The sequence below is a fragment of the Penicillium brevicompactum genome (genome assembly GCF_028827555.1).
Source record: "Penicillium brevicompactum strain IBT 35665 chromosome Unknown utg000005l_segment0_segment0, whole genome shotgun sequence".
NCBI classification, from domain to species: Eukaryota; Fungi; Ascomycota; class Eurotiomycetes; order Eurotiales; family Aspergillaceae; genus Penicillium; species Penicillium brevicompactum.
Genome location: NW_026623208.1, coordinates 3,779,455 through 3,802,920, shown reverse-complemented (window position 1 = coordinate 3,802,920; position 23,466 = coordinate 3,779,455). Strand labels below are relative to the sequence as shown.

Below are 23,466 nucleotides of genomic sequence, written 5' to 3'. Positions count from 1 at the left end.
ACGTATCGTCAAGATGAAATGAAGGTTAACTGGAAGAGGTCAACCGTCCAAGTTGAGCTAGACGGGCTGGATCACCACGCCCACTCTGTGTTAACCTCACAATGATACAGTTTGTGTTTAACCACGGATATTCCAGGAATTGAATAGGCCAGGCTCGACCCGATACGAGAAGCAAGACGGGTTTCGCACTTCTTCGGCCCAGATGCTTCCGCAAAAGAAGGATCCTTCAACCCCCGCATATTTTCTGGAACCTTATTTTGACGGCTCTTTCTCCTCGGAAGCTTGCTTTCATCTTGATTCAGATAGGAAATTAAGGTGTCAAATGAGATGACCTCGGGATGATCTGTGAGTCGGATTGCTCATGTGATAACTAGTCACATGATGTTTGGCTTATGTAATAGAGCTGACTCATCAAAAAGCGGCACCTGGGCAAGAGGCACTAAAGTGGAAGGGGAAAGGTTTCGATTGCCAGACATTATCCTGTACGGAGTATGTATGCTAGAGCAACTTAAACCATTCACATTGCTCTGAGCTATACAGAGTAGATCGTGGAGCAAAGTCTGAGAGTGTGCTCGGTCTCTACTTTGTGTCTATACTGTCTCTACTTCTTGTCTAGGAGCTGTCAATATCTGTGGCGCTGCAGGTCTCAGGATTATGTGAAATCAATTACGGAGTATCTTCTTTGAGTTGCAACTGATCATTGACCTTTTGGGATTTTCCTTGCATGTAATTTTGTAAAAAAAATAAAAATAAAAACAGCCCAGGGTGAAGATCAAGTCCAAGTCGTCCCAAAGTGGGAATGTAATTGAACGCGCTAACCGGCGGGACGCGTGCGCGCGTCAAGCTTCAACCCTTTCGCACCACCCTACTGGAATACTTGGGCCAACCATGATGGCGCCAGATACTCAGAATTATGGCTTTCTGTGTGCTCCGAGGTAGGATTACACCTGAAAATACTTTTGCTCTCGCTAATCGCTCAATAGCAAGGAGGAACAGCAACCGGAACCAGTCTATCGGACACCATCCCATTACAAGCCTCGCCTGACATACCATCTACCCGCTGGCTCAGCACGACACTATCAGCAGCAATATGGAGATATGTACTATTTGCGGCTGGCGAAGCTGAAGCCCAGTGTAGAACAAGTGGCCCAAGATGCGTGGGAGGGATTAGTGGTAAGGATATCCTTCACAACGACCTCCAACTTATACAACCCCGACGCTGACACTTGTGTGGTCTTCAGATTGCCAACGAGAAGGTCCGACGTGTGGATCGAGTCCTCGATGTCCGTCAGGGGGAGCTGTGCTGGGTGGCCGGCACCGTCTACATGGAGCTACCAATGAAGCCGAACATTTTGGAGGATCTTACCAAAGAGGTCAGTGTCGTGTGATGATGATATCGCGGTGTCTTTCGCTAACCTGCCCTCAAGAACTTCACGTCAGCGCCCCTTCCTCGCCGCACTTATACCGACCCCTCCAACCCCTCCGCAACCCAGATAATGATGGAAGATGAGTCTGGTCGCTTACGACTGACTGGTAATTTCTTGCGATCTACCCAGCTGGCCACGGGCGCCATTATCGCCGCACTTGGGACAGAGGACGCAAATGGAGATTTCGAAGTGATTGATATCAAACTGCCGGACTTGGCCCCTCAGCCACAGCGCTGGGAAGGCAACGCACCCGAGAACGGATCAGATGTCACCAGCAAGGACCATGGCAAGATTGCATTCGTCAGTGGCCTCGGTATCACTGGAACTTCAAGCGACACACTTGCCTTGGAACTATTGACAGACTATCTCCTTGGATACACGGGTGTTTCAAGCGACGGCGAAAACAGCTCTTCAACCACACCCTCCAAGATCACCCGTTTGATCATCGCAGGTAACTCATTGGGCGCTAGTATTACTGCCGATATAGCAACAGTGACGGCCGCCAAGGCTCAGCCCAAAAAGTACGGTTATGATGCTTCTGCATACAATGCGTCGCCCATCACACAGCTTGATAACTTCCTGGCGGAGATCTTACCAAGCATCCCTGTAACCCTGATGCCGGGCGAGAAAGACCCTGCAAACTTCTCTCTGCCCCAGCAGGGAATTCACCGCGCCATGTTCCCCCAGTCAAGAGCATACTCAGCTCCTCCGTCCAAACCCACCGAAAAGCCCGAGGCAGGTTGGTTCGACAGCGTGACGAATCCTTGGGATGGTGATGTTGAGGGATGGAGATTATGGGGATGCAGCGGCCAGAATGTTGACGACATCCTGCGATACATCACTATCACAGACAGCGAGAGCAGTCCCGATGGTCTGGGTTCCGATGCCCGCATTCGAGTGATGGAGGCGATGCTCCGCTGGCGCTGCGGTGTTCCCACCGCACCAGATACCATCTGTACGTTGGACGCGCCGAAACTAATTTACGAACACCGACTAACAAGGAATTTCAGGGTCTTATCCATACCAATCCGATGATCCATACATCCTCGAGACTTGTCCGCATATTTTCTTCGCTGGTAACCAGCCGGAGTTTAAGACAGCAATGATCGAAGGTGACGTTCCTTTGCGCCTAGACGGTGATACTGAAATGACCGACGCTGCCGATGGGTCCGATGCTCCCCGTGTCCGAGTATTGGCGATCCCGAAGTTTAAGGAGACAGGACAGTTGGTTTTGGTTGACACTGAAACATTGGAGGCTGAAGTAATTCGGTTTGAAGTGTTCAAGGGACAAGAAGAACAAAAATAGACTATAATAGCATTAATGATAACATGCTGGAATTGTATAAGAAAGTCAAGTCAAGTCAAGTGGCTCCGCCAAGACCCACAAGGAAGAATCCATCCCACTTCCCCTTGTCGTCCACAGCTAGATCAACTACATAAAAAAGCGCCACGAGTCAACTGTCTTGGGTGTCCTGTTCGGACTCCCCTCAGACCGTCAAAATGCTCTTAAATGCCAATATCGGTAAGTGTCGGTTGCAAGCAATACCCCGAAATCCAGCAGCACAAACAAATCAGCACAGAACAAGCTAATGGAATTCAACTTACTACACGAGCACAGCCCTCTCTTCCTCAGCGGCACTCCTAGTCCCATACTCATCATGGCACGTACCACGCTACCACGAGTGGATGAAAGACCCGGTAAGTAAAACAAGAACCAGCGCAACCCATCCAACCTTTATCTCTTCACCCACAAAACCACAACGCAGCATTAACTCCCCAGCCCAATTAGGATATCCAAGAAGCAACAGCTTCAGAGCCATTAACCATAGAAGAAGAATACTCCATGCAACGCAGCTGGCGCCAAGACGCCGATAAATTGACCTTCATCGTATGCCGGGCCATCTCAACAGGCGACGAAGGCGACATTCCCAGCCAACGGAAACTCCTAGTCGAAAGTGACTCGCCTTCCAACATGGTTGGCGATATCAATCTTTTCTTACGGATTGATGATGGTGATGATGGCGATAGTCCGCCGCAGATCGTCGGCGAGGTTGAGCTTATGATTGCCGAGAAAGTGAATCAGAGACGTGGGTTTGGACGCGCGGCGTTGCTTATGTTTATGAGGTATATTGTTGAGAGACAGGGTTCGATTCTGGATGAGTTTGTTGGTGGTGGTGATGTTGATGTGGAGACGGTGAGGAAGTTGAGGACTGGGGTTGAAGGGGCGGGGCTGTCGGGGGGTCTTGAGTTTGAGTGTTTGAGTGTGAAGATTGGGCAGGGGAATGCGAAGAGTTTGGCGTTGTTTGAGTCGACGGGGTTTGAGAAGTGTTCGGATGAGCCTAATTTCTTTGGCGAGTTTGAGCTGAGGCGTAAGGATCTTAGTCTTGGGGGTGTGGATGGGGCGCTTGAGAAGGCTGGTGTTAGGGGGTTTATTGCGTTACCTTACGAGCGGACGCATTAGAGTATTTTGGTGGATATTTCTAAGGTTGGAAATTTTCAATAGATATAGAAGCATTGTTCCATTGGTCCTAATCATGTTCAAATATAACACTTGTAACGACAGAATATTTCACTAACACGTCACTCTTCCTACCAGATTCTCCAACTCAGCTCATGCGGAGTATAACGCCGGTCCCGGGATGGGATAGCTGGAAAGCGTAGTATAGATATTGAACAAGATGCCCGCATCGGTATTCTTATACAACGCCTCGCCAAGTGTGCCAGCAGGCACAGCACTACCACCACCAGTGACCTGCAAGTTAATACACTGAGGATATTTCTGAGCCCCATTCAGCTGGCCAGATGAGTGAAGAGCGATAATTTCATGACGCATCACATAATTACCGGCCGCGATAGTTGAAGGAATCTTCACTGTCCACCGATTTCCCGCGGCAATAAGCTCATCCGCAGCCCATTTGCCGGGTACAACTGAGCCGTCGACGAGGCCCCTCTCTTCGATCTTGAAGAATTTGAGGGTCGTCTTGTCAACTGTGCTGCAATCGCCGTTACACGGCGCAAGATAGGTGATGACGGGGCCGTGGTGTGACTCTGGCCATGGCGTCCATTGGAGGTCAATGCTGGAGCCTGCGGTGACGGTGGCACTCAACGCGGCGTTGACGCCATTTCTGTGACATATGATATTCGGGGACTGGTATTCGGTGCCGTCTTCGAAGCCAAGGTCTGTGGCAGTCGTGGCCCAGCCTACGCTCTTGGGAGGGTCGCTCATATATGGGTATTTGTCAACCATGTAGCCGGTGTAGCTGTTGAGGAGGTCAGCAAGTGTCCAGTTGATAATTAACAGTGTCAGGCTAAGCCTACTCACTTTTGTCCATTGGCTACGATGCTGGAGACGTAGCCATGGCCTGCAACAAAGGAGACAAAGGCTAGGAACGATGAGATGGTTGCTAGCTTTGAGAATACCATGATGCAAAAAGTGGCTCTTTGAATGCTTTGATAATTGTGTGAGATGACCAGACCTGGATTTCTGAAGTCAACGTGTAGGGTTGGTCTCTTTTATATCTATCTTCCCTACGAAAATAAATCCTCTTCTTCATGACAATGAACGCACAGGGCACCTTGGCACCGATACTTGCAATATTATGAAAGGAAACAGAGGGAGAAAAGCGACCAGGGATCGAACATTGGCCAGCCATTCAGTGCTTGAGATATGAGAGGGTAACCTTGGAACCTCCTCGGTATCAACCACTCGGTTAAGCTAGCACTCAGCTGACACTGGTTCCTGTCTGTCCAAGTACTCCGTATATTCGCAACATCCTCTGTATCATCCTCCACCCTCCAAGGCCACAAGGTTGCTAGCTAGGATTGATTATTTTGGATGGTCCGTTCTACAGCTGGAATAGCCTCAAACAGACTTCTCTTGGCCGTGACACGTCGATCATCAGACTGCAATATCGAGCAGCAGCCAAGTGACCACAGCAAGTAATTGTTGGTGGAATTCCATCAGGTCCAGGTCCTTTCATTTATTCGGACCTGAACCGACACACTTGATGTTTGAAAGCGTGGCGGCCAAGGTCTACTATAGACATGGATCATTTCAGCTATACCTGCCTCATTTTCACTATACACAAGAGCCTGAACACCAGGCCGACCATGAATATTATTTATTCAAAGAAATGTGGTGAATTACTCCGTGTCGCAAAGTCATACCACCGTAGAAGTGTCTAAATTGTCAAGTTTCATCATATCCCGAGGTCTTAGGTTGATGGTATCACATAAAGGAAGCCATTCCATTGCCAAGTTCTGCAAGTATGGTACCTGTAATAATCCGGGGTAGCGGGCCGGCGGCAAGCATGCTTTGCTCCATGTATGAAGTGCTCCTCGAATTTCCTTTCACTGGTGCCAAGTCAAGATGCAACATGCCAAGATATACGGACATGAGACCTTTTCCTTTTTATTTTGGGCCTCACCACTTGCCGCTTTTTGGTCTCCGGCTAAACTTGGACGTCCTCCGCATCAAGTTTATCCTTCTCAAATGATACCCTTTACTCGGTATACTATCCTTCACATTCTCTATTTTCTCTCCAGCTACCCAAACTCGAATTCAAGTCGAAATGCTACGGTTCGTGAACTTGTAGAGAAGTTTCTTTGTGATCCCTCTTCCAAGGTTGATGTTTTATACCATATAGCTTCCAGCTGGGGTAAACTTTCATCATCATGAGTTACACCAAAAAGCGGACTGTCATCATAAAGCGAGTGGCTGTGAAATGCGGTTTTGGTTCAATATGGCTCTCCTCGTCGATGATCAATGCTAAATCGATACCTTTTCTGCACCTATACCTAAGATCGACACTGCAGGTCAACCCTTGCCCCAGACACAGCAAGATGGCAGTCTGGAAAAACGCAGGAGAACCAATCATCTATCAAAATTGATCGATGTCTGCAGAGTTGTTACATTCCAAACTTCCTTCTTGTGCGACAAGAGCCGCCACCAACTGTGGTCTGGGCTGTGGGATATCGTAAGAGGAAAAAAGGGCAAGAACATTAAGTCATTGATTGATGTAGTGATAACATAGTCTGTAAACTGATATCACTACTCATTTAGATTGCTTGTACCTGGGGCGAGTGGAGTATGTCTATTTTCCCATTTCTCTTGTCTCCCATACACAATCCTTGTATTTATTCTTCTTCTCGTCTACTATGATCAAATCGAACACGGGGCTTGCCTCTTTGCCGAACGAAGTAATAACCCCGGGTGTGATGTGACGCTTCATGCTTCTGACCAAGCTAACCTTCGAAGATTCTTTTTCAGATCTTTGGCATTGTCGGCACCAAGTCCTTGATTCCGCTTCTGGGGACCTGTCAACATCTTCGTTTGATCGGTGTTCGGGAAATTCAATTCAGATTGATGCCAACCATTGCCCGAGATGACATTTTCTTAAACCTGCTGCTAGACATACCGCAGTTCAGGACATCTAGCCCCTACATGACCCTCCGACCCTCCGGTCTTCGTATTTTGAAACCAAATGATCGAACTTCATCCAGCGATAGCAAGATACAGGATCTGAGCGCCCAATATCTCTGTCTTGATATAAATTCGCAATTATACAATGATCCCGGGAATGGCCCAGCGGATCGTGGGCAACGAATTATTAGGCGGCCTCCCCACTGTACATCTGGTACAACGGTTATAGCTCAAAATGCGTCTCAGAAGGTGGAAAGAGAAATGATTGTGGAAGACTTTGAGGATTTTGGCCAATTTTGCATAGCTTTGAATATTGTGTTTCAAAGGTCTGCTTCCAGCTTCCGCAGGGCACGGATCTTTCATGAGGGATTCACTCGCATTGCAAAATCGGAACTTGAAACCCAGGCAAAAGGAAGGCCTGTCAGGAGTGCTGCATCTCTAGCAGCAAATGCCTCGGATCGGGTGTTTTGGGTGGGAAGTGAGCTCAAGGTTGGAGTGAATATTGTTGTGAAACGACAAGAGATATTCCAGCCTTTGCCGAGAGAGAGTGAGAGTGACTCGTGTGGAGTTAAAACAGGGCCTCTGCACAAATTCACATTGGGAATTAAAGGTCAGTACAATGCTTTGCTGCAATATATCGAAGCTAATTCTTATAGAGCTTCATATTCACATGCTATCATTCTTGGTCGCTTTGGATGAGTTGAGACAGTTGACTATATAAAAGGGTGAGGTTTATCATGTGCCATAATCCGAAAAGGACCTTGGGAACTTTGGAATTAGAAAAACCTTGGAAGAAAAGAAAAGAAAAGAAAGGATAAACAATGCATTGGAGGACAGAATTGTATCCCCCAAGATGAGTTTCTCACTCTGAAATAGTGCAGAATTTACCTGACCTGATGGCCTGGATCTGACCTTGAGCGCACCTCCGTTAAAGCGGCGGCAGCCCAACATAAGATTTTCCTTCGGAGGGAACCTTGGAAGTCTGGTACACAAAGTCGCATGTAACTATAAATAAAGCTCACTGCCGTGGCCTGAGGAGTAATGATCTACAGTACATGGATGCGATCCCTTGGCTACCGGTTAGTATTCCCTGAGAATTATCACTACTACACCGATCACCTGATAAAGATTTGATATTGAGAAAATTGGGGTTTCACTTCATTATCCTATTCCAGTGATAGGCAGGGGAGTGGCTTGGGAAAATCAGGTGTTGGACAACAAATTTGGAAGAGACGACAAGATCCTCGATAGAATCAAGTGATTATCATATATAGTAACCTCGGAATTGATCAACCTTAGCGAGTACTAGTCACGGTCAGTCCACCTCACCATGATGCTTTAAGGGCTCTGGCCCCTGATGAACAGACAACACCGTGTAAGCTCTGGCATGGAGAGCCAGAGCCCAAAAAGACCACCCCTGTTCATTAATGCAAGCAACAAGATTGTTCGAAAACTTATCATCGTCAGGCAATATTTCACGGATCACATTATAACAGTCAACACAATCATCACGAATGATACCCGTGATGAGATCATTACTGATACTAAAGGGCTCCTTATGCACAAGGAGCTGCCAGATCATAGACTCCGAGGCCGGGGAGCTGGGATGAAGACACCATTGGTTGTACAGACAGTCATTGATATAGCCGCGTACCTTTCGTCCCATCATCCAGGCTCGGACCACCTGCTCGAGAGCTTTGTTGGTCAGCATGAGTCTCGTTATGGAACAGAAGCTCTCGTGGGTCATGTTAGGAGTGGACCATAGAAGCTCGTCTAGGATCTGGAAAAGGATCTCTGTAGGCAATACCTCCAGGTTACCCAAGGGAGAAACGAAGGATTTTTTGTTGGACAAACCCCCAATGGCGTCCGCCTCGGGTTTGGTGGGCTGAGCTTTGTTAGTTAGTGAGTTCGACATGGGACAAGGATGTTTGTGAATGCGGGATCAACGTCACCGAGGTGGAGCTGTTGGTAAATGGTAGCTCTAGTGATCGAAGCTATTTATATGCATTTCACTGCATGAGCGACATGGTTTGCTTTGAGGCGATGACAAAGTCTTGTGGTATGTTCTTTGTCTTCAACAATGAGGTTGTGGGAGCTGAGAGCTGATTGTTGGGTTCTAACAAAGGAAGACGCGGATTCTAGTACCAGGTGTTAATGCTGACTGAGCTCTCAGAGAGCTGACCCAAAGCCTTTGTTGATGTTTTACCAGCAAAGGAAAAATGCTTGCGAGACCGCCCTGCGGACTTGTTGCATACGATCATCCTTGAACACTGTCATATTCCACAAGGGCCAAATCTGATGTCGGGGCTGGCGCGAAAGTGACGAGAGAGGCTTGAAAAACAAGAAGCCTGTGATCAGAGTACTGGGGCTACAGTCAAGCAAGTTGGTCAATCTACATGACCGGGAGCGAAATCAGTCATCGGAAAGTCATTCCATGATACAAATAATGGATTGGGAGGTCTCGATCGAGCGCGAGAACTTAAGAATGGGATTTCAACTGTTTTTTCATTGGTTTGTAAGGACTGGAAGCTCCGACAAAAAGCGTTCCTCGAGTGCGTCCAGAAAAAGCGAGTCGTCTGACCGGTGAAAAAAAGCAGCCGGCTTCAAAGACGCAAAGATAACCCCTCCGGCGCAAAGTTCGTGTTCCACGCCACGGAGTAATCCCCGTGTCGGCTCGCAGAGGGACAAAGCCCAAGGCGATGTATCCCTCCAACAGTTGGTCTTGCATGCATCATCCAATCACGCCGCACTCCGATCCTCCATTCATTCCATTGTCACCGAATTTAGTTGGACTTCTTGGTGCCCTTGGAGACGTCGACGACCTTGAGGGCTGTACAGAGAGATAAAGTCAGCAAATATCCAGTGCGCGACCTGATTTTCCCGTTCCGCGAAATGTATTTCCTCATTTCCTCACTTCCATCTCAGACGGCGGGTTGATGCGATCGTAACGTACCAGGGGGAGAGACTGCTTGAGCTTGTCGGCCTTGTCGGAGTCCTTGAGGACAAGGGTGTAGAGGTTGGTGGAGCAGCGGACCTTGAACTTGGTCTGCTGGGTCTTGCGGTTCTTCTTGATACCGGCAGCTAAAAAGTAAACAGTCAGCATATATCTCCCAGTCGGCGGTCGGCGGTATCGATTTTGGCGCAACGTACAGGAGGCGTCCTTGCGGCGGCAGATCTCAATGAACTGCTTGATATCGGAGACTTCGGAAGGCATGGTGACGGTTGGTGTTTGAAGGCAAGGTGCAAAAGAGAAAGCTCACTGTCGACGCTGGTCGCTGGCCCGGGTGGAATTGTGCGGATCATTAGGGCTTGGAGCTGTGAAAGCCCTGCTTAGTCATGTGGGGTTGCGGCCTCAGGCCCCACAACTGTGGCTGGGGTGGTAATGGCTGGAGCTGGCACAAAAGTGGCTGGAATTGCCGGGGCGGAGTAGGGGAGGTGATGAGCGACTGTTCCGGTCTCCGGTTCTTCGGCAATGCGATACGAGCCATACTGGTACTCCGATACTGGTCGCTGGTAGCGTCGGTCCTGATAAGCCCATCTGGAGTTTCGACTTCCCAGTCGCGAGTGGTGCACTAGTTGCGGCGGCTGCTGGATGATCGGATGATCGGGCGCCAATGCCTCCAAGTCCATGCTGTTAGGGCCTGAAACTGCTTTGGTGGTGACGTGCAGGCGAACTCGATAACGCTTCCAAAAGGTCACACTGCTCGATATGTCAGTACCCGCTTCACATTCCAACCTTGAAGCTGGGATCAACCGACCCTTGAACAATGGCACTTCCAATGGCAATAACGAACGTGACTGAGGACAGGAAGATCACTGCCTCCATTCTGTCGATAGAGAGTCGATGTTAGGTCAAGACAAAGCGATCGTATATGGATAGGTTGTGCAGTAGCAATAATGGGAACGATTGTAATGACTGGAATGACATTTTGTACAAACTACCTAATGATATGAAGCCGAAGACCTGTATACAGCGGAAAGAGCGACGATGAAGCAGTCGCGGAGTTGTATAGTTCCAAGGCAGCAGCGGAGTGGCGGGTAGTGGCGGTGCACATATCTTCAACTTCATATCTGTCTTCTTGAATACTCTTTATATACTCCTCATATCTCGCTTTACCTATCTTTATTTCTGTTTTATTTTGTCAATCTGACCCTTGGTCAAGTCTAATCATTCTCCGGGTCAAACCTCAGACACCAAATCTATTACATCATTGCTCAAGATGCCCACCCCTTTAGATCGAGCTTTGAATTCTAAGGTATGAGCACAAGAGATACGATTGAAGTAATAACTAACAGTGTGGTTTAGAACCTTTTCCTTGGTACGAGAACAGGATTTCATTTACACGGTCTTCTTCTGACTATTCTGTACAGGGTTCGCAGGAATGGTCACCGCAGTCGCAGCATTTAGTATATGGGGCAGCGATGTCCTTCCTGCCCAGGCCGATCCCACTGGAAGTGAGTTCAACGTGCTTTATTGATACAACGGAAACTGATAGCGGCTAGACCCAGAAGATTGGACAATGGATGAGATAACAAGGTGGCTCAGAGCGGTATGTTTTAGGACTCCTGGCTTGGCATAGACATATGGTCAAGTTCAATCCGGCTTGAAATGTCTCACTAAACAAAGAAACCAGCGAGGATTGCTACCAAACGAGAATGCGACGCGTGGGGAGCTACTCGAAAGAGTGAAAGCGAACCTTCGCATACCGCGCAAGACGGCGCCGGCGTCGTAATCTCTCCACAACAAATGAGTTCGAGGTCACATATCGATCACTTTCTTCTCCGTTCATGGCGTTTGATTCCCTGACTTTTGAAACAATACAACCGGTTCCCAATGTCGCTTAGTTCGTATCTTTGGTCCGTAATCTGTATTGGTGGAAGGTTCCGAGGATCCTCCAGTTCCATCTGACGTGAAGTGTCATGTCAGCCCCCTAGTCAGAGCTGAGTGTCGTATATTCATAGTTGAGCTATTGCGCATGGTCTCAAACGACCAGGCGGAAGTTCTGGCTTTGGATCAAGAAGTCCTTGCGGCCTCTGGAGCGCTCGGCGGATGGGTTGGGGGTCAGTACGAAGGTCTCGCTGAACCCGCGCTGAGGCTGCTCGCGATTCTCGCCGTAGCGCACAGCTCCACTGACAAGGATGAGGATCGACATGTCCTTGACTCCCATCTCCGACTGGGGCTTCAACCCGCCGCCTGGCAAAGTAGTGGGGTATGCTTTGTTGATAATTTGACAATCATAGGATTGGATTTCGAAGTTCGCAGGGGGCATTTGGTTGACGAAGATGTCTTGTACTGCCGCGCCGTCGGTTACTTGGTTTCCGTTGAAGATGATGGTTTGCGGGTTGGCATCGTAGTAGGAGCCTACGGATTCACGGTTTGCCCTCAAAGCCTGGTAGAAGGTATGGACAAATTCAGTGGCAGCTAAAAGAGAAAGAGATATGTCAATGCGCTACTCAATTTCACGATATGTTGTTCAGATTTCCCTTGGACTAACCTTCGGTTGACACTTTAGTCAAAGTATCATCGCTTGCTGGCGCCATTGTGGATGGAATGTTGAAATGGAATAGATGCTGCAGTCTTTGCAGGATTGAACGGAGAGTCAAGTAGGGAGGAGTCTTTGAAGGCACAGAGGAGCTGGCGCTGATGGAGATTGAACAATGAAGGTGCAGAAAAACGGCCGAGACTTGCGGAGAAGCTTGGACCACCCGAGATCGCCGCGCGGAATAACATGCAACACTCTTTTGCTTACCTTGCATCATACTTGCAATGGCTACAAGAACGTCACTGCGCTCTTTAACCAGAGCGACCCAGCTTCTGAGCCCTAGGCGTCCCTGGGTGTGCTCATCCCGCGCGCATGGATGGTCGATTCCCCGGCGCGGAGTTGCGACAACGCCGCAAAAGTCTAAGAAGCCTTATTATGTGACGACACCCATTTTCTACGTCAACGCCGGTACGTCTTTCGCCGATTAATGGCTGTGACTATTCAAAGCTAATGTTTACTGTACCACAGCCCCTCATGTCGGTCATTTATATACCATGGTCATCGCCGATATCATGAAGCGTTGGCAAGTCGTGCTCGGAAACACAGATGCTCAATTGTTGACGGGAACCGATGAGCATGGGATGAAGGTACGATCTGCGTTGATTGTGATCGGGTCATGTATGGTCGCTGACATGACCACTAGATCCAACAAGCTGCTGCCAAAGCTGGCATGGACACACAGGCATTTTGCGACATGAACTGCCGAACCTTTGAGGTATGGAGTCCGGATCCTTGACATGCTTGCATAGCTAAACAAGTTCTTGGTGTATAGGCATTAGCCAAAGCAGCGAACCTCGATAACGATCACTTCATCAGAACCACCGACCCGGCGCACCGAGAAGCCGTTCAATATTTCTGGGTATGCGGCCGCGACCCGCCATAATCGTGTACCACTGACTGGTGATAGGAAATGCTGCAACATAGAGGCTACATCTACACATCAAAGCATGAAGGATGGTACTCAGTCAGCGATGAGACATTTTACCCGCAGGCACAAGTGCACAGCTCGCTGGATCCGACAACAGGTCGAAAACTCATGGTCAGTCCCCCCGACAACTTGACCAACACAGTGCTCACCCACCTTAGGTCTCGACAGAGACAGGAAAAGAGGTTGAGTGGTCCTCAGAGACCAACTACCATTTCCGTCTTTCGGCTTTCAAGGACCGTTTGCTTGAGCTGTACCAGAGAGAAGATCCCTTCATCACCCCTACAACGTATACAGCTTCTGTAATCAACTCCGTTGCGACGGGCCTGCAGGATCTCTCCATCTCTAGACCTGTGGAACGTCTTACTTGGGGGATACCGGTTCCCGGCGATGATTCGCAAACCATCTACGTGTGGCTCGATGCGCTGGTGAATTACCTGACCAAAGCTGGATATCCGTTCCCGCCCGGAAAGGAAAACACATCCGCATGGCCTGCAGATTTGCACATTGTTGGTAAAGATATTGTTCGGTAAGTTTGCGGATTCTCCCGACCTGTGTGCATCGCTCAATTGTGTAGATTCCATTGTGTCTATTGGCCGGCATTCCTTATGGCCCTCGACCTCCCTCTGCCGCGGAACGTACTGGTGCACGGACACTGGACAATGAATCGCGAAAAGATGTCCAAGTCCACCGGAAATGTCGTGAACCCGTTCTTCGCCATTGAACGGTTCGGAGTTGATGGCATGCGCTTCTTTTTAGCCTACCGGGGTGGGCTCTCCGATGATGCGGACTTCGACAATTCATTCATCATTCGGGATTACAAGAAGTTACTGCAAAACGGTATCGGAAACCTTGCGCAACGCACGATTGGATGTGCGCGTGGCAATTTACGCTCGTACATTACGGATGCCCAGTCCGATAAGCTTCCAGAGGCCACCCCCGAGGATCTGGAACACCAGGCCATGTTGCAAGAGACGCCCACCAAGGTAGCGGAGCTAATGGCGAACCTGAATCCCCGTGCCGCTCTGCAGGAGACCATGAGCATAATCGAGAAGGTAAGAGGTGATCGGCCCCGCACGACGTCCCCATATTAACTGTTCTAGGCGAACAAGTACTTCCATGCCACGGCCCCGTGGAGTAGTCCCGAACCCCAACGGGTGCTTTACAACGTGGCGGAATCGCTGCGGATCGCAGGCATATTATTGCAACCGTACATGCCCGGCAAGTCTCATGACCTTCTGGAACTGCTCCGTGTCAACACCTCGGACCCCTCCAAGCGGGCATTCGCGGCCACGGCATACGGTTCGGATGCAGATTACGGTGAGGGCGTGAAGAGAGGTATCCTGTTCCCACCTCTACTCACAGAAGAGTAATGCGCCCGTTTTTGAGCTTTCGATTTGATAACAAGAATCCACGAGGGACCAATCACCGTTGCCCGAGAGGTCCGTCTGAATAAGGATTTGCAACATCTCCGCTCTCTGACGCGCCTGGTGTATTATGTATTATTATTGTTTTTTCGCCCGGGTCCTCCTGAGACAGGTCTGTTTCCCCCCAGCGGAGAGAGCAAAGTGTATGTCATGGCCCACTCTGATTGGAGATGTGCTTTCAAGGTTACAAGGTTATCGGGAAAGCGTGGGCCAGAGCCGTGGTCGAAGGCGGGTCAGTTCCTATCAAACCGGGAAACTTCCCCTTTCCCGTCGGGAAAGGTTTGCCCTACTTGGGATGTATATCACCTATATCAAAACATGTTTCATTAGTCGGAGTTCGGAAGGTGTTGATTTGGATTTAACATCTTCTTATCGCTCTATTTTGGTCTCTAATACCCTTCCTGTCGTGTAACGACTTTGACTATTTTGAGAATCGTCTTTATACTGGCCTGTACGATTCCCCCGATACCAGTCCATTCCTATACTCTTCCTTTTTGTTCAACACATTCCAAAATGGGGAGCATCGACATCTCCGCTTGCGACGTACCGCAGTTTAAGACACCATGGATCCAGACACCGTTGGTTGAGTCTGCCACTCTCTCGAGGGCCGCTGGATGTAGGATCTTCCTGAAGCTGGAGAACGTCCAGCCCAGCGGTTCCTTCAAGTCCCGTGCTATGGGCAATCAGATCCTCTCTCACCTTCGCAACCCTGAAAACGTGGGCCGCCGGGTTCACTTCTACGCCTCTTCGGGAGGTAATGCCGGCCTGGCAGCTGTCTGTGCAGCCCGGACCCTGGGATACCCTTGCACCGTAGTAGTCCCCATGGCCACCAAGCCTTTGATGCTGGACAAGATCCGGGCCGCGGGCGCTGCGGACGTCATCCGCCACGGTGAGACCTTCTCCGAGGCCGGAGAGTACATGCGGGAAACCATCATGAAGACCAGCAACGGCGACGACGAAGATGTCGTCAAGATTGCCCTTCACCCCTTCGATAACCAGCCTATCTGGGAAGGAAATGGCACCATCATTGACGAGCTCGAGACCCAGCTCCCTCCCGCCATGAGCCCCGAAGACATCAAGGCCTACAGCAACCGGGCCCTCCCCCTCGATTCCATCATCTGCAGTGTCGGTGGCGGTGGCCTCCTCAATGGCCTCGTCCAGGGCATCGAAAAGCGCCGACAGAAGAAGCAGGCCACTTCCTCCACCTCACCTAACCCTATCCACCTCCTCGCCATCGAAACGGCCGGTACCGATTCCCTGGCAGCAGCCATCGCCAACAAATCCCTCGTCTCCCTCCCCAAGATCACATCACAAGCCACCTCCCTCGGAGCCATCCGCGTCTCGGAAACCACATTCCAATACGCTGTTGCTCCACCACCTGGTATCCAGGTGCACAGCGCCGTGCTTTCAGATGCAGACGCAGCCCGCGGCGTCCTCCGTCTCGCCAACGATGAAAGACTCCTCGTCGAGCTTGCATGCGGTGTATGTGTCGAGGCGGCGATTGGCGACGCTGCTTCTGCCGTCTCTGCGTCGGGAGCCGCCGGCGCTCAGAGCATCAAGAAGCGGAAGAGGGGTTCCAATGACACTGCTGTCTCCTACCGTGACGAAGGCTACGGGGATGACCGGTCGATCTCGACGGATAATGAGACTGACCTTGAGATCGATGCGGAGGTCGGCGCTGGCAAGCTCAACTCTAAGCTCAAGCAGCTGGTCCCTGATCTCAACCCTAACAGCAGGGTCGTCATCATCGTCTGCGGTGGAAGCTATGTCACTATCGACATGGCTTCTGAGTGGCGCAAGATGTTGGATGAAGGCTGGGCATGATTTATTGATTATGATTGAACACCTCTTCCTTTTTTTTTTTGATACCTTTTTTTTTTTTTGTTTCATCTTACGTTTAATGTGCAGCCTTCATTGTTTGCTTCGTCTACCATGTTCCGGTTTGGTTTCTTCATCTGTTCACCTTGATAGAGTCTTCTGCATTTGCATCTTTTCTTTGTACATAGTGTCCAAGTACACAGCGATCTCGTTACTTCAAAAGAATTCCATTCAAACACAATATTAAATTCCACAGCCCAGTATTTGACAACATATCAGAGTATCCACATAACATAGAAAGTTACGCCTTCACCGGCACAGAAGTCACTTTCGAATCAACATCGGCAGCACCCTGTCCCAACTTCCCAATACGATAATCCCAATAATTCTTCCGAATAGGATCATACTCCTCCTTGAGCAAAGTAAGCATCCGCACCGCCTCCGCCTCGCCGCCGTTCTCCGCAAACACATCCGCCAACCACTCAACCGCATGCGAGCTCTTAACGGCCCCCTCCGAAACAAACCCAGCAGCAAACTTCTCCCACTCCCCAAGCCCCCTCCCAGCAGCCCTCAAAACACCCCGCGCATACCACCACGGACTCCGATTCTCCGGCGCGCGCAAAATAGCCTCCTGCGCGAACTTAAGCTCACCATCAACCACATCCTCGTCGACCATAGGTAAGCGTCCCTTTTCGGTCGGCGCCGTGGCCATGTCCCCCGCATTCACCATCCCTGCGTCTGGGCTCGATAGATCCCGCGGTCCAAAGCGCAGCATGTACCGGTGGTTCCAGGCGGAGTTGTTGCGCACGTCGGCTTTGAGGAGTGCTTCTACGTCTTCGAGCTCGCGGGGTTGGTCCCAGAGTTTGAAGTGGCGGACTAGCCAGTGGCGGTAGGTCCATACGTGGTAGTTCTTGGAGTCTTGGGCGAACATCTCCATTAGGAAATCTGCTTCCTTGGGCGGGAAGGTTGGGAAATGTGCTTTTGATGACAAGAGAACTTGGCGGTGATGCCTATTGAGGTGGTTAATTTCAGTTTGCTCTTTTCTTTTCTTTTCTTTTCGTTTCGTTGAGATGTCGCTGTATTGCCACAGAGCGGACAGGGTGCACATACCAGATTTGGTAGTTCTTGAGATATTTCAATGATACATCATTCAGCCAGCTCAGTTCCTCATTGAGGTCTTTGTCCAGCGCGAAGAGGAGTTTCGCTCGGTATATCCTGTGTTCGGTATTAGATATTACTGTATTCCGCGACGCACCGAGCAATCGGCCACTTACCAAACTGTGTAATGAGCCGGGTTCATTGAGATCACATCTTGTGTGAGCTTCAAGGCCCTCTCGGACATCTCATTGGCGGCCATCACGGCGCGCAGATACGCGGTAGCCTCGAGGTACTCGGGTGGATAGGCGATGGTGGCCAGCGGCATGGCGTCAGAGCTCGCACCATCGTCGAGTTCGATTGGGGTCACGTCTGCCCACTCTGTATTATCGGAATAGTCGCCCATATTGGATGAAAAAAATGCCTTCAGATGTACAGGCTGCAAGACACGGTGTAGATGGAACAGAGCGTGCCAATCGAAGTCCGAAATGTCGGATATAAAAGGTGGGGTGTTGGCCTGAGGGCCTTAGGCGGAGACAAAGAATCGCCGAACAATACGAACCGCCCATCGCCCCTTACTATTCTTCTCTCTCACTCTCGCTCAATACCATCCATGGATCAACTCTTCATATTTCTTGGTTTGTTCATGATATCAATTGATTGACTATTGATAATTCCACAATCGTTTTTGATTGCCAACCCACCATCTCCCCACTTTCTCCGCATCCATCAGCCACTTCCCAGCCTCGTCACCATGTTTGCTTTCCACATGCTCAATTAACTCCTCCAAAGACCAGCCGAACTCAGGACTCAACTCATTCGGGTCTGTCTCCAGGTTAGAAAACACATACTCAAAGTCCTCACTGAGCGGCAATATAAGCCTATACGGAACAGCCGCAGACCCGACACTGAGCATGGTGCCTCCAGGGTTGATGATACCAAAATTCCACGCTTGTCGGCCATTATGAGTGGCCTGGTAAGGGCGAATGAGAGACTGGCCCTCATACTCATTCATCAAGTCCAGAGCTACACTCGAGTCCATCTCATCCAAAGACCCTGAATTCACCAAAAGGTCAAGAATGGTTGGGACAACGGACATCGAGGTCGCATTTGCCGTTACCTGCAACTTGGGCAATAGTGGATGTCGGAATACCAGCGGGATGCGGAAGTTACTGATATGTCCGTTCTCGTAGGTTCCGGACACTGGGCTGTCTTCTGTGAATGCTTGGCCGCTATGAAAAGTCAGTTTCATGTTTTTGTTTATTGATGGCTGGGGTGGGACATGGACTCACTGATCTCCCACAAGTACAACGAGTGTCTCATTTGCAATACCAGAGTCATCAAGTACTTGCATCATCTCCCCGAGCCACGTGTCCACGTATCGGACGGAGTTGAGGTATTTGTTCATTTCCTCATGCTTAGCAACCAGGCCTTTGTTTGCAAAATACTGCTCCTGGGGATACTTCGCGGGCGTACCCCAGGGATGATGAGTGGTGCTTGTAAAGTGCGACAAAAACAGCCTCTCTTTCTTTTCAATTGCTGAGTTTACCACATCTTTCAGGTAAGGGTATATCTCCTGTTCCGGGTAGCTAAGGGGGTGTCAGCCTTTTTCAATCTCCAAAACTAGTTCCAAGGTGCCTAGTTTCACTTACCCGAAGTAGTTGATCTCTTCCATGTCTTTGTGATAATGTAAGGCATCACGCTTATCGATATCTTCACGATAAATGGCCTCTTGGAACCCCATCTTCTCATTCAACACATCTTGTTCATCGTATAGCCCTGTGATGGACTGCAAGAACATTGACCTCCATTTGCGATCGATGATACGCTCGGTTTCAGAACCCGAACCCGAACCATCTGTGCCCTTGGCAGTGGAGTTCTTCTTGAATGTGTTGAACAACTCAAGAATCTGCATAATGCAAGGCTGGTAATTCTCAGCGTTGGCCTCGTCCATGAAGTCCACTGGCAGTGGACCCGCGCCACAATAGTTGATAATCGCGCTCTTAAAGGACAGGCTGCTACCGGTCAAGACACCGTGGAAGTTGATTCCACCCATGCCTGACTCTGCTGTGTCGTTCCAGCTACCACCGGAGCCGGCAGACAAATTTGGGCTCACTGGAAGCCCGCTCTGCTCGCCTGTCAACTTCTCCGCATTTGGTGTCAAGTTGGATAACTTGAGGTTGGCTGCTGAGAGGATTTCAGGGCTTTGGCTTTGGTAAGAGGACAATATCTCCTCGTGCAAGTGTGAACCTGCCTTGAAGGGGAAGATATCCTTTCGAGCACTTTCCATCAGCACCAGCACAACGTGTGTGATTGGAACCTTGTGGTCTTTGAGCGCCCGAGCCACAGGTCCTAGGAGTTCGCGGTCAAGATTGGTGATCCGCAGAGGATCCTCTGCTGGGCTATAAGTATGCTTCTGGGAAGCATTATTTCCTGATCGATGATCTTCTCCCTTCTCATTATGAAGAAGGTCTTGAGCCCATCTATCGAATCCTGGAGGCAGGTCTCCAGATGCCCATGTAGGAATTTCATCTTGAATCTTTTTCGTGCCTGGGGCCCAACCTTTGAAATGACCCCTTTGGCCTTCCCAGTACTCTTCGCCAATCAAGTCTGGGAGTGGGAAGGTCTGTTCTCCAATTTGGTGGGGCTCGGAATGTTTTGACCCTATTGCTTGGAGGAAGGTGAAAGGTATAGCCCCGGAAAGATGGTTGTAAGGAACCTGGGGTCTAGCAATATGCAGCAAACCCACAGAGAAGAGAGCCAACAGAGTCCAGAATTGAGCCGACCGTGATGACTCCGATCTCTGTTGTGTCATCGGAAGAAGAGCTTCCTTGTCTGCATCCTTCGATTCAGACCTGAATAACCCAGCGAACCAACGATTGATCACCCAGTAGATCCAATGTTTCAGAAGCCATGATACGGCTATAAGAATAGTAGCGGCCCCGAGAAACGATCTCAGGCCACTCATCATCAGCTTTCTGCCTTCTGGGTCATTGCCCACAGTCGTGGCAGCATCCCAGTGAACCTCACTTCCAGTCACGATGTAGAAACCAAATTGTGATGCGCTCAAAACGCAGCACAGGACCCTATCGCAGTTAGATCTTTAATAATAAATTGTGCTTTGGGGGTGCTCACGTAGTAGCTAGCGTCAAGAAATTCCCCAGAACAAGCTTGAAGCCTGAGGTCTTGAAGAGCAAGATCCACGCGCCTATGGATAAGATGGCCTCGAGGATGAAAAAGGTCGGAAAGTATAGAACAAATTGAGATCGTGGGAGAGAAGAGGCATGTTGAAATAGATGCAGTGCCTTGGACGATGTTATTGATAGGGTCAAAAGTGACAAAATGAAAGATCGAAAAGATGATTGACGTGAAATAATCATATTTGCTGGCGGCAGCTCATCAGAGCTATAGGTGCATGGCGGGACTCCAGTCGACGTTTATCTCGGTGGTGTTCAGGCAAGTAAATCAAATTCTATTATAGACAGTTCCAAGGTTCTCGATCAAAGAGATGAACTTCAGAGAATCGATTCGGGCAAACGATTTGATGATTGTTGAAAGAAGCTAACAGAGCAACGTGTTTTGGGTAATGCTTGACTGATGTGCATGATACACATGCGGTAAAATAGGACTACTACTTGACATCGTCTGAAACCGGACGATGGAGGCATGATTCGGGTTACAATTTCAATTTCAAGGAGCCTCTTGGTTCGAAAAAGTAGATCACAAGTTGAATCTACTAGGATTTCCATCTTACTATTTACGGCATGAATATTAGGCTACATAATCCTGGAACACCATCTGGAACATGCTCAGTATAGAAGTGACCATGTCGATATTATCCCCAGATTGAAGAAACTGCTCAAGACCCAGGAATGTGAGAGTCGAAAGAGGAAAGGGGTCAGGCGAGCAAGCAGGTGCTCACCTACCAATTCCGGTAACATTCCAGAGATTCAACTTGGTATGCAGGGATAAAGATGCACTTTACTCATGGATCCTCTGCCCTGATCATGCACTCTACATTATCAATTTTTTGATGATGAAAAGTAGCGAAGAGCTGATATCTAGGAATGAGCCAGCAGTATTCCATGCTGTTGGTACATCATGTTCATAAAGATATATAGTGGGTAGGTATGGAGTAGACACGGAGAAGACTTTTCAAATCCTAGCCGAATGTATCACCACCATTCTCCAAATACTCAATTTCCTCAGGGGTTGACTTTCTCCCCAGCGCCTGGTTCCGGTGGGGGTAACGCCCAAATTGTTCAATGATGACTTTGTGTCGCTTCTCGAAATCAGACGTCTGAGTCAAAAAGTTTTGCAGAGCCTCCGACTTATTTGACAGAACAGTATGACACCTGGCTTCTTCCTCTATTAGAGTCGACGGGTCCCTAGCCAACAGCTCGTTCATATCCCTGGCTATAGCCTCGTGCACTTTAATCGCTTGCTCATGCACAGCCAAGCTTTCCGAGTGCATAAGAGGCATGTAGAACCAAGTGCGATAAGCCAATCGATACTTGAAGTGAGGGGACTGAGTCGGTATATCCTGCTCGAGCGCTTGAAGGGCAATCGCTTCGGCCAATGGGTCAAAACGCCCGAATACCACCTTTGACTCGTCGCCTCTGTAGCAATTTCGAGGGATCTGATCAAGCAACAGGATGATATTTAGCCAATCCATTGGTGAGGATGGAGTGATGGCATTGAGAATATCCGATGCGGAAGCTTCGGAGCTAATGATGGTTTCCAAGGCTGGGCGGAATTGCGCTCTGTTTGACTTTATCAGAATATTTGAGACCAGAACAATAAATGAGCCTAACTTACACACAGGCTTGGTCGAATTCTTCATCCTTAGAGAACCATTTACCCATTTCGCTCCCTTCGGGCATAATCAGGGAGCTCTCATCGCCCAGATGGCTGAACCACAACTTGTGCACATCATTGATGAGAGTCGGGGTCAGAACTTGCTTGATCGCAGAATTGTTTGCCATTGCAGCTGTTGAGTGGAACCCGCGAGCTTTTCTTTGCGGTACCTGTTGCAATTGAGGTCCAACGAACCGTGTTCGGCTCGAAGATAATATCAGGCCCGGGATCACTCGGCCAATGACTGGGTTCCTTGCTTGGAGCAACCTTCTGTATACCGACTATATTCCGGTGTTAGATTAACGAAGTATTTTGTTTGGCTGTCACTCACTTTCCGGAGAAGCATTGTGTGGTAGACGTTGATGAAGCCGGCGCCCGAGACCCCCGATCTACGGCAGTACCAAGCCGCCATCGTCCCCACGAACTATGCTTAAGCCTCGGCGCTCACCGCCAAGCACCTACTTCTTATTATTACTCCATACAAGCATAATTCCTCAATTCCTCAAATATACTCCTCGATCTCTCTACCTAGGTAACCGATATTATACTCATCAAAGTATCTTACCCTATCACTACGGAGATGTCAGGCCTGCTACTCCGTACGCAAGGCTAGTTTATTACGTATTTTTACTGCCAAGCTTTCAGCCCCTTTTCACGGCAGTACATAGCCGCCATCGCGCCACATCATGTTGCACCATATTAAAGCCTCACCGCCTTTGTGTAATTTCATGCCTCGTACGAGCATCAACATCCCATCTTTCCTACACTCCAAAACACCTCTGCGGTGCTATGCCTTCCTCACCCCTTGATATCGACCCTTATAAAGAGGTGATCATATCTCTTTATAGAGATAATGTATCAATTCCTGATATTGTGACCAAATTGCAAACTGAATATTCAGTAACCATCTCGCGTCGTACGCTTCACCGACGTCTCCAAACATGGGAAATCC

At 49.3% G+C, this 23,466-nt stretch overlaps 12 protein-coding genes across 12 annotated transcripts; 5 read left to right on the top strand and 7 right to left on the bottom strand.

The window, feature by feature from the left end:
* Window positions 1-888: 888 nt before the first annotated feature.
* Window positions 889-2,733, top strand: N7506_007284 (DNA-directed DNA polymerase delta subunit POL31; the record flags this gene model as incomplete). Its single annotated transcript, XM_056956577.1, has 5 exons — window positions 889-935; window positions 984-1,173; window positions 1,242-1,373; window positions 1,428-2,382; window positions 2,438-2,733. The coding sequence occupies 5 exons, from the start codon at window positions 889-891 to the stop codon at window positions 2,731-2,733; spliced, it is 1,620 nt and encodes a 539-aa protein (XP_056810911.1).
* Window positions 2,734-2,927: 194 nt separating this feature from the next.
* On the top strand, window positions 2,928-3,888 carry N7506_007283 (uncharacterized protein; the record flags this gene model as incomplete). Its single annotated transcript, XM_056956576.1, has 3 exons — window positions 2,928-2,949; window positions 3,046-3,125; window positions 3,217-3,888. The coding sequence occupies 3 exons, from the start codon at window positions 2,928-2,930 to the stop codon at window positions 3,886-3,888; spliced, it is 774 nt and encodes a 257-aa protein (XP_056810910.1).
* A 150-nt stretch (window positions 3,889-4,038) lies between these two features.
* Window positions 4,039-4,850, bottom strand: N7506_007282 (lytic polysaccharide monooxygenase auxiliary activity family 9 protein; the record flags this gene model as incomplete). Its single annotated transcript, XM_056956575.1, has 2 exons — window positions 4,039-4,687; window positions 4,750-4,850. The coding sequence occupies 2 exons, from the start codon at window positions 4,848-4,850 to the stop codon at window positions 4,039-4,041; spliced, it is 750 nt and encodes a 249-aa protein (XP_056810909.1).
* Window positions 4,851-9,632: 4,782 nt separating this feature from the next.
* On the bottom strand, window positions 9,633-10,063 carry N7506_007281 (60S ribosomal eL38 domain-containing protein; the record flags this gene model as incomplete). Its single annotated transcript, XM_056956574.1, has 2 exons — window positions 9,633-9,671; window positions 9,803-10,063. 2 exons carry the CDS (start codon window positions 10,061-10,063, stop codon window positions 9,633-9,635), a joined length of 300 nt encoding a protein of 99 aa, XP_056810908.1.
* Window positions 10,064-10,179: 116 nt separating this feature from the next.
* On the bottom strand, window positions 10,180-10,479 carry N7506_007280 (uncharacterized protein; the record flags this gene model as incomplete). The annotated part of the gene is made up of 1 exon (XM_056956573.1): window positions 10,180-10,479. The coding sequence occupies one exon, from the start codon at window positions 10,477-10,479 to the stop codon at window positions 10,180-10,182; it is 300 nt and encodes a 99-aa protein (XP_056810907.1).
* Window positions 10,480-11,069: 590 nt separating this feature from the next.
* Window positions 11,070-11,582, top strand: N7506_007279 (Ish1 domain-containing protein; the record flags this gene model as incomplete). The annotated part of the gene is made up of 5 exons (XM_056956572.1): window positions 11,070-11,105; window positions 11,156-11,168; window positions 11,221-11,304; window positions 11,353-11,399; window positions 11,484-11,582. 5 exons carry the CDS (start codon window positions 11,070-11,072, stop codon window positions 11,580-11,582), a joined length of 279 nt encoding a protein of 92 aa, XP_056810906.1.
* Window positions 11,583-11,831: 249 nt separating this feature from the next.
* Window positions 11,832-12,390, bottom strand: N7506_007278 (putative nuclear transport factor 2 domain protein; the record flags this gene model as incomplete). The annotated part of the gene is made up of 2 exons (XM_056956571.1): window positions 11,832-12,271; window positions 12,345-12,390. 2 exons carry the CDS (start codon window positions 12,388-12,390, stop codon window positions 11,832-11,834), a joined length of 486 nt encoding a protein of 161 aa, XP_056810905.1.
* A 226-nt stretch (window positions 12,391-12,616) lies between these two features.
* On the top strand, window positions 12,617-14,690 carry N7506_007277 (methionine--tRNA ligase MSM1; the record flags this gene model as incomplete). The annotated part of the gene is made up of 8 exons (XM_056956570.1): window positions 12,617-12,800; window positions 12,861-12,979; window positions 13,036-13,107; window positions 13,165-13,251; window positions 13,300-13,431; window positions 13,479-13,846; window positions 13,895-14,372; window positions 14,421-14,690. The coding sequence occupies 8 exons, from the start codon at window positions 12,617-12,619 to the stop codon at window positions 14,688-14,690; spliced, it is 1,710 nt and encodes a 569-aa protein (XP_056810904.1).
* Window positions 14,691-15,257: 567 nt separating this feature from the next.
* Window positions 15,258-16,568, top strand: N7506_007276 (putative L-serine dehydratase; the record flags this gene model as incomplete). Its single annotated transcript, XM_056956569.1, has 1 exon — window positions 15,258-16,568. The coding sequence occupies one exon, from the start codon at window positions 15,258-15,260 to the stop codon at window positions 16,566-16,568; it is 1,311 nt and encodes a 436-aa protein (XP_056810903.1).
* Window positions 16,569-16,863: 295 nt separating this feature from the next.
* ramB (bifunctional protein farnesyltransferase/protein geranylgeranyltransferase) lies at window positions 16,864-18,063 on the bottom strand (the record flags this gene model as incomplete). Its single annotated transcript, XM_056956568.1, has 3 exons — window positions 16,864-17,572; window positions 17,673-17,777; window positions 17,837-18,063. The coding sequence occupies 3 exons, from the start codon at window positions 18,061-18,063 to the stop codon at window positions 16,864-16,866; spliced, it is 1,041 nt and encodes a 346-aa protein (XP_056810902.1).
* A 258-nt stretch (window positions 18,064-18,321) lies between these two features.
* N7506_007274 (uncharacterized protein) lies at window positions 18,322-20,472 on the bottom strand (the record flags this gene model as incomplete). Its single annotated transcript, XM_056956567.1, has 3 exons — window positions 18,322-18,889; window positions 18,950-19,246; window positions 19,310-20,472. The coding sequence occupies 3 exons, from the start codon at window positions 20,470-20,472 to the stop codon at window positions 18,322-18,324; spliced, it is 2,028 nt and encodes a 675-aa protein (XP_056810901.1).
* Window positions 20,473-21,819: 1,347 nt separating this feature from the next.
* On the bottom strand, window positions 21,820-22,860 carry N7506_007273 (DUF924 family protein; the record flags this gene model as incomplete). Its single annotated transcript, XM_056956566.1, has 3 exons — window positions 21,820-22,420; window positions 22,476-22,795; window positions 22,846-22,860. The coding sequence occupies 3 exons, from the start codon at window positions 22,858-22,860 to the stop codon at window positions 21,820-21,822; spliced, it is 936 nt and encodes a 311-aa protein (XP_056810900.1).
* Between the last annotated feature and the right edge of the window lie 606 nt (window positions 22,861-23,466).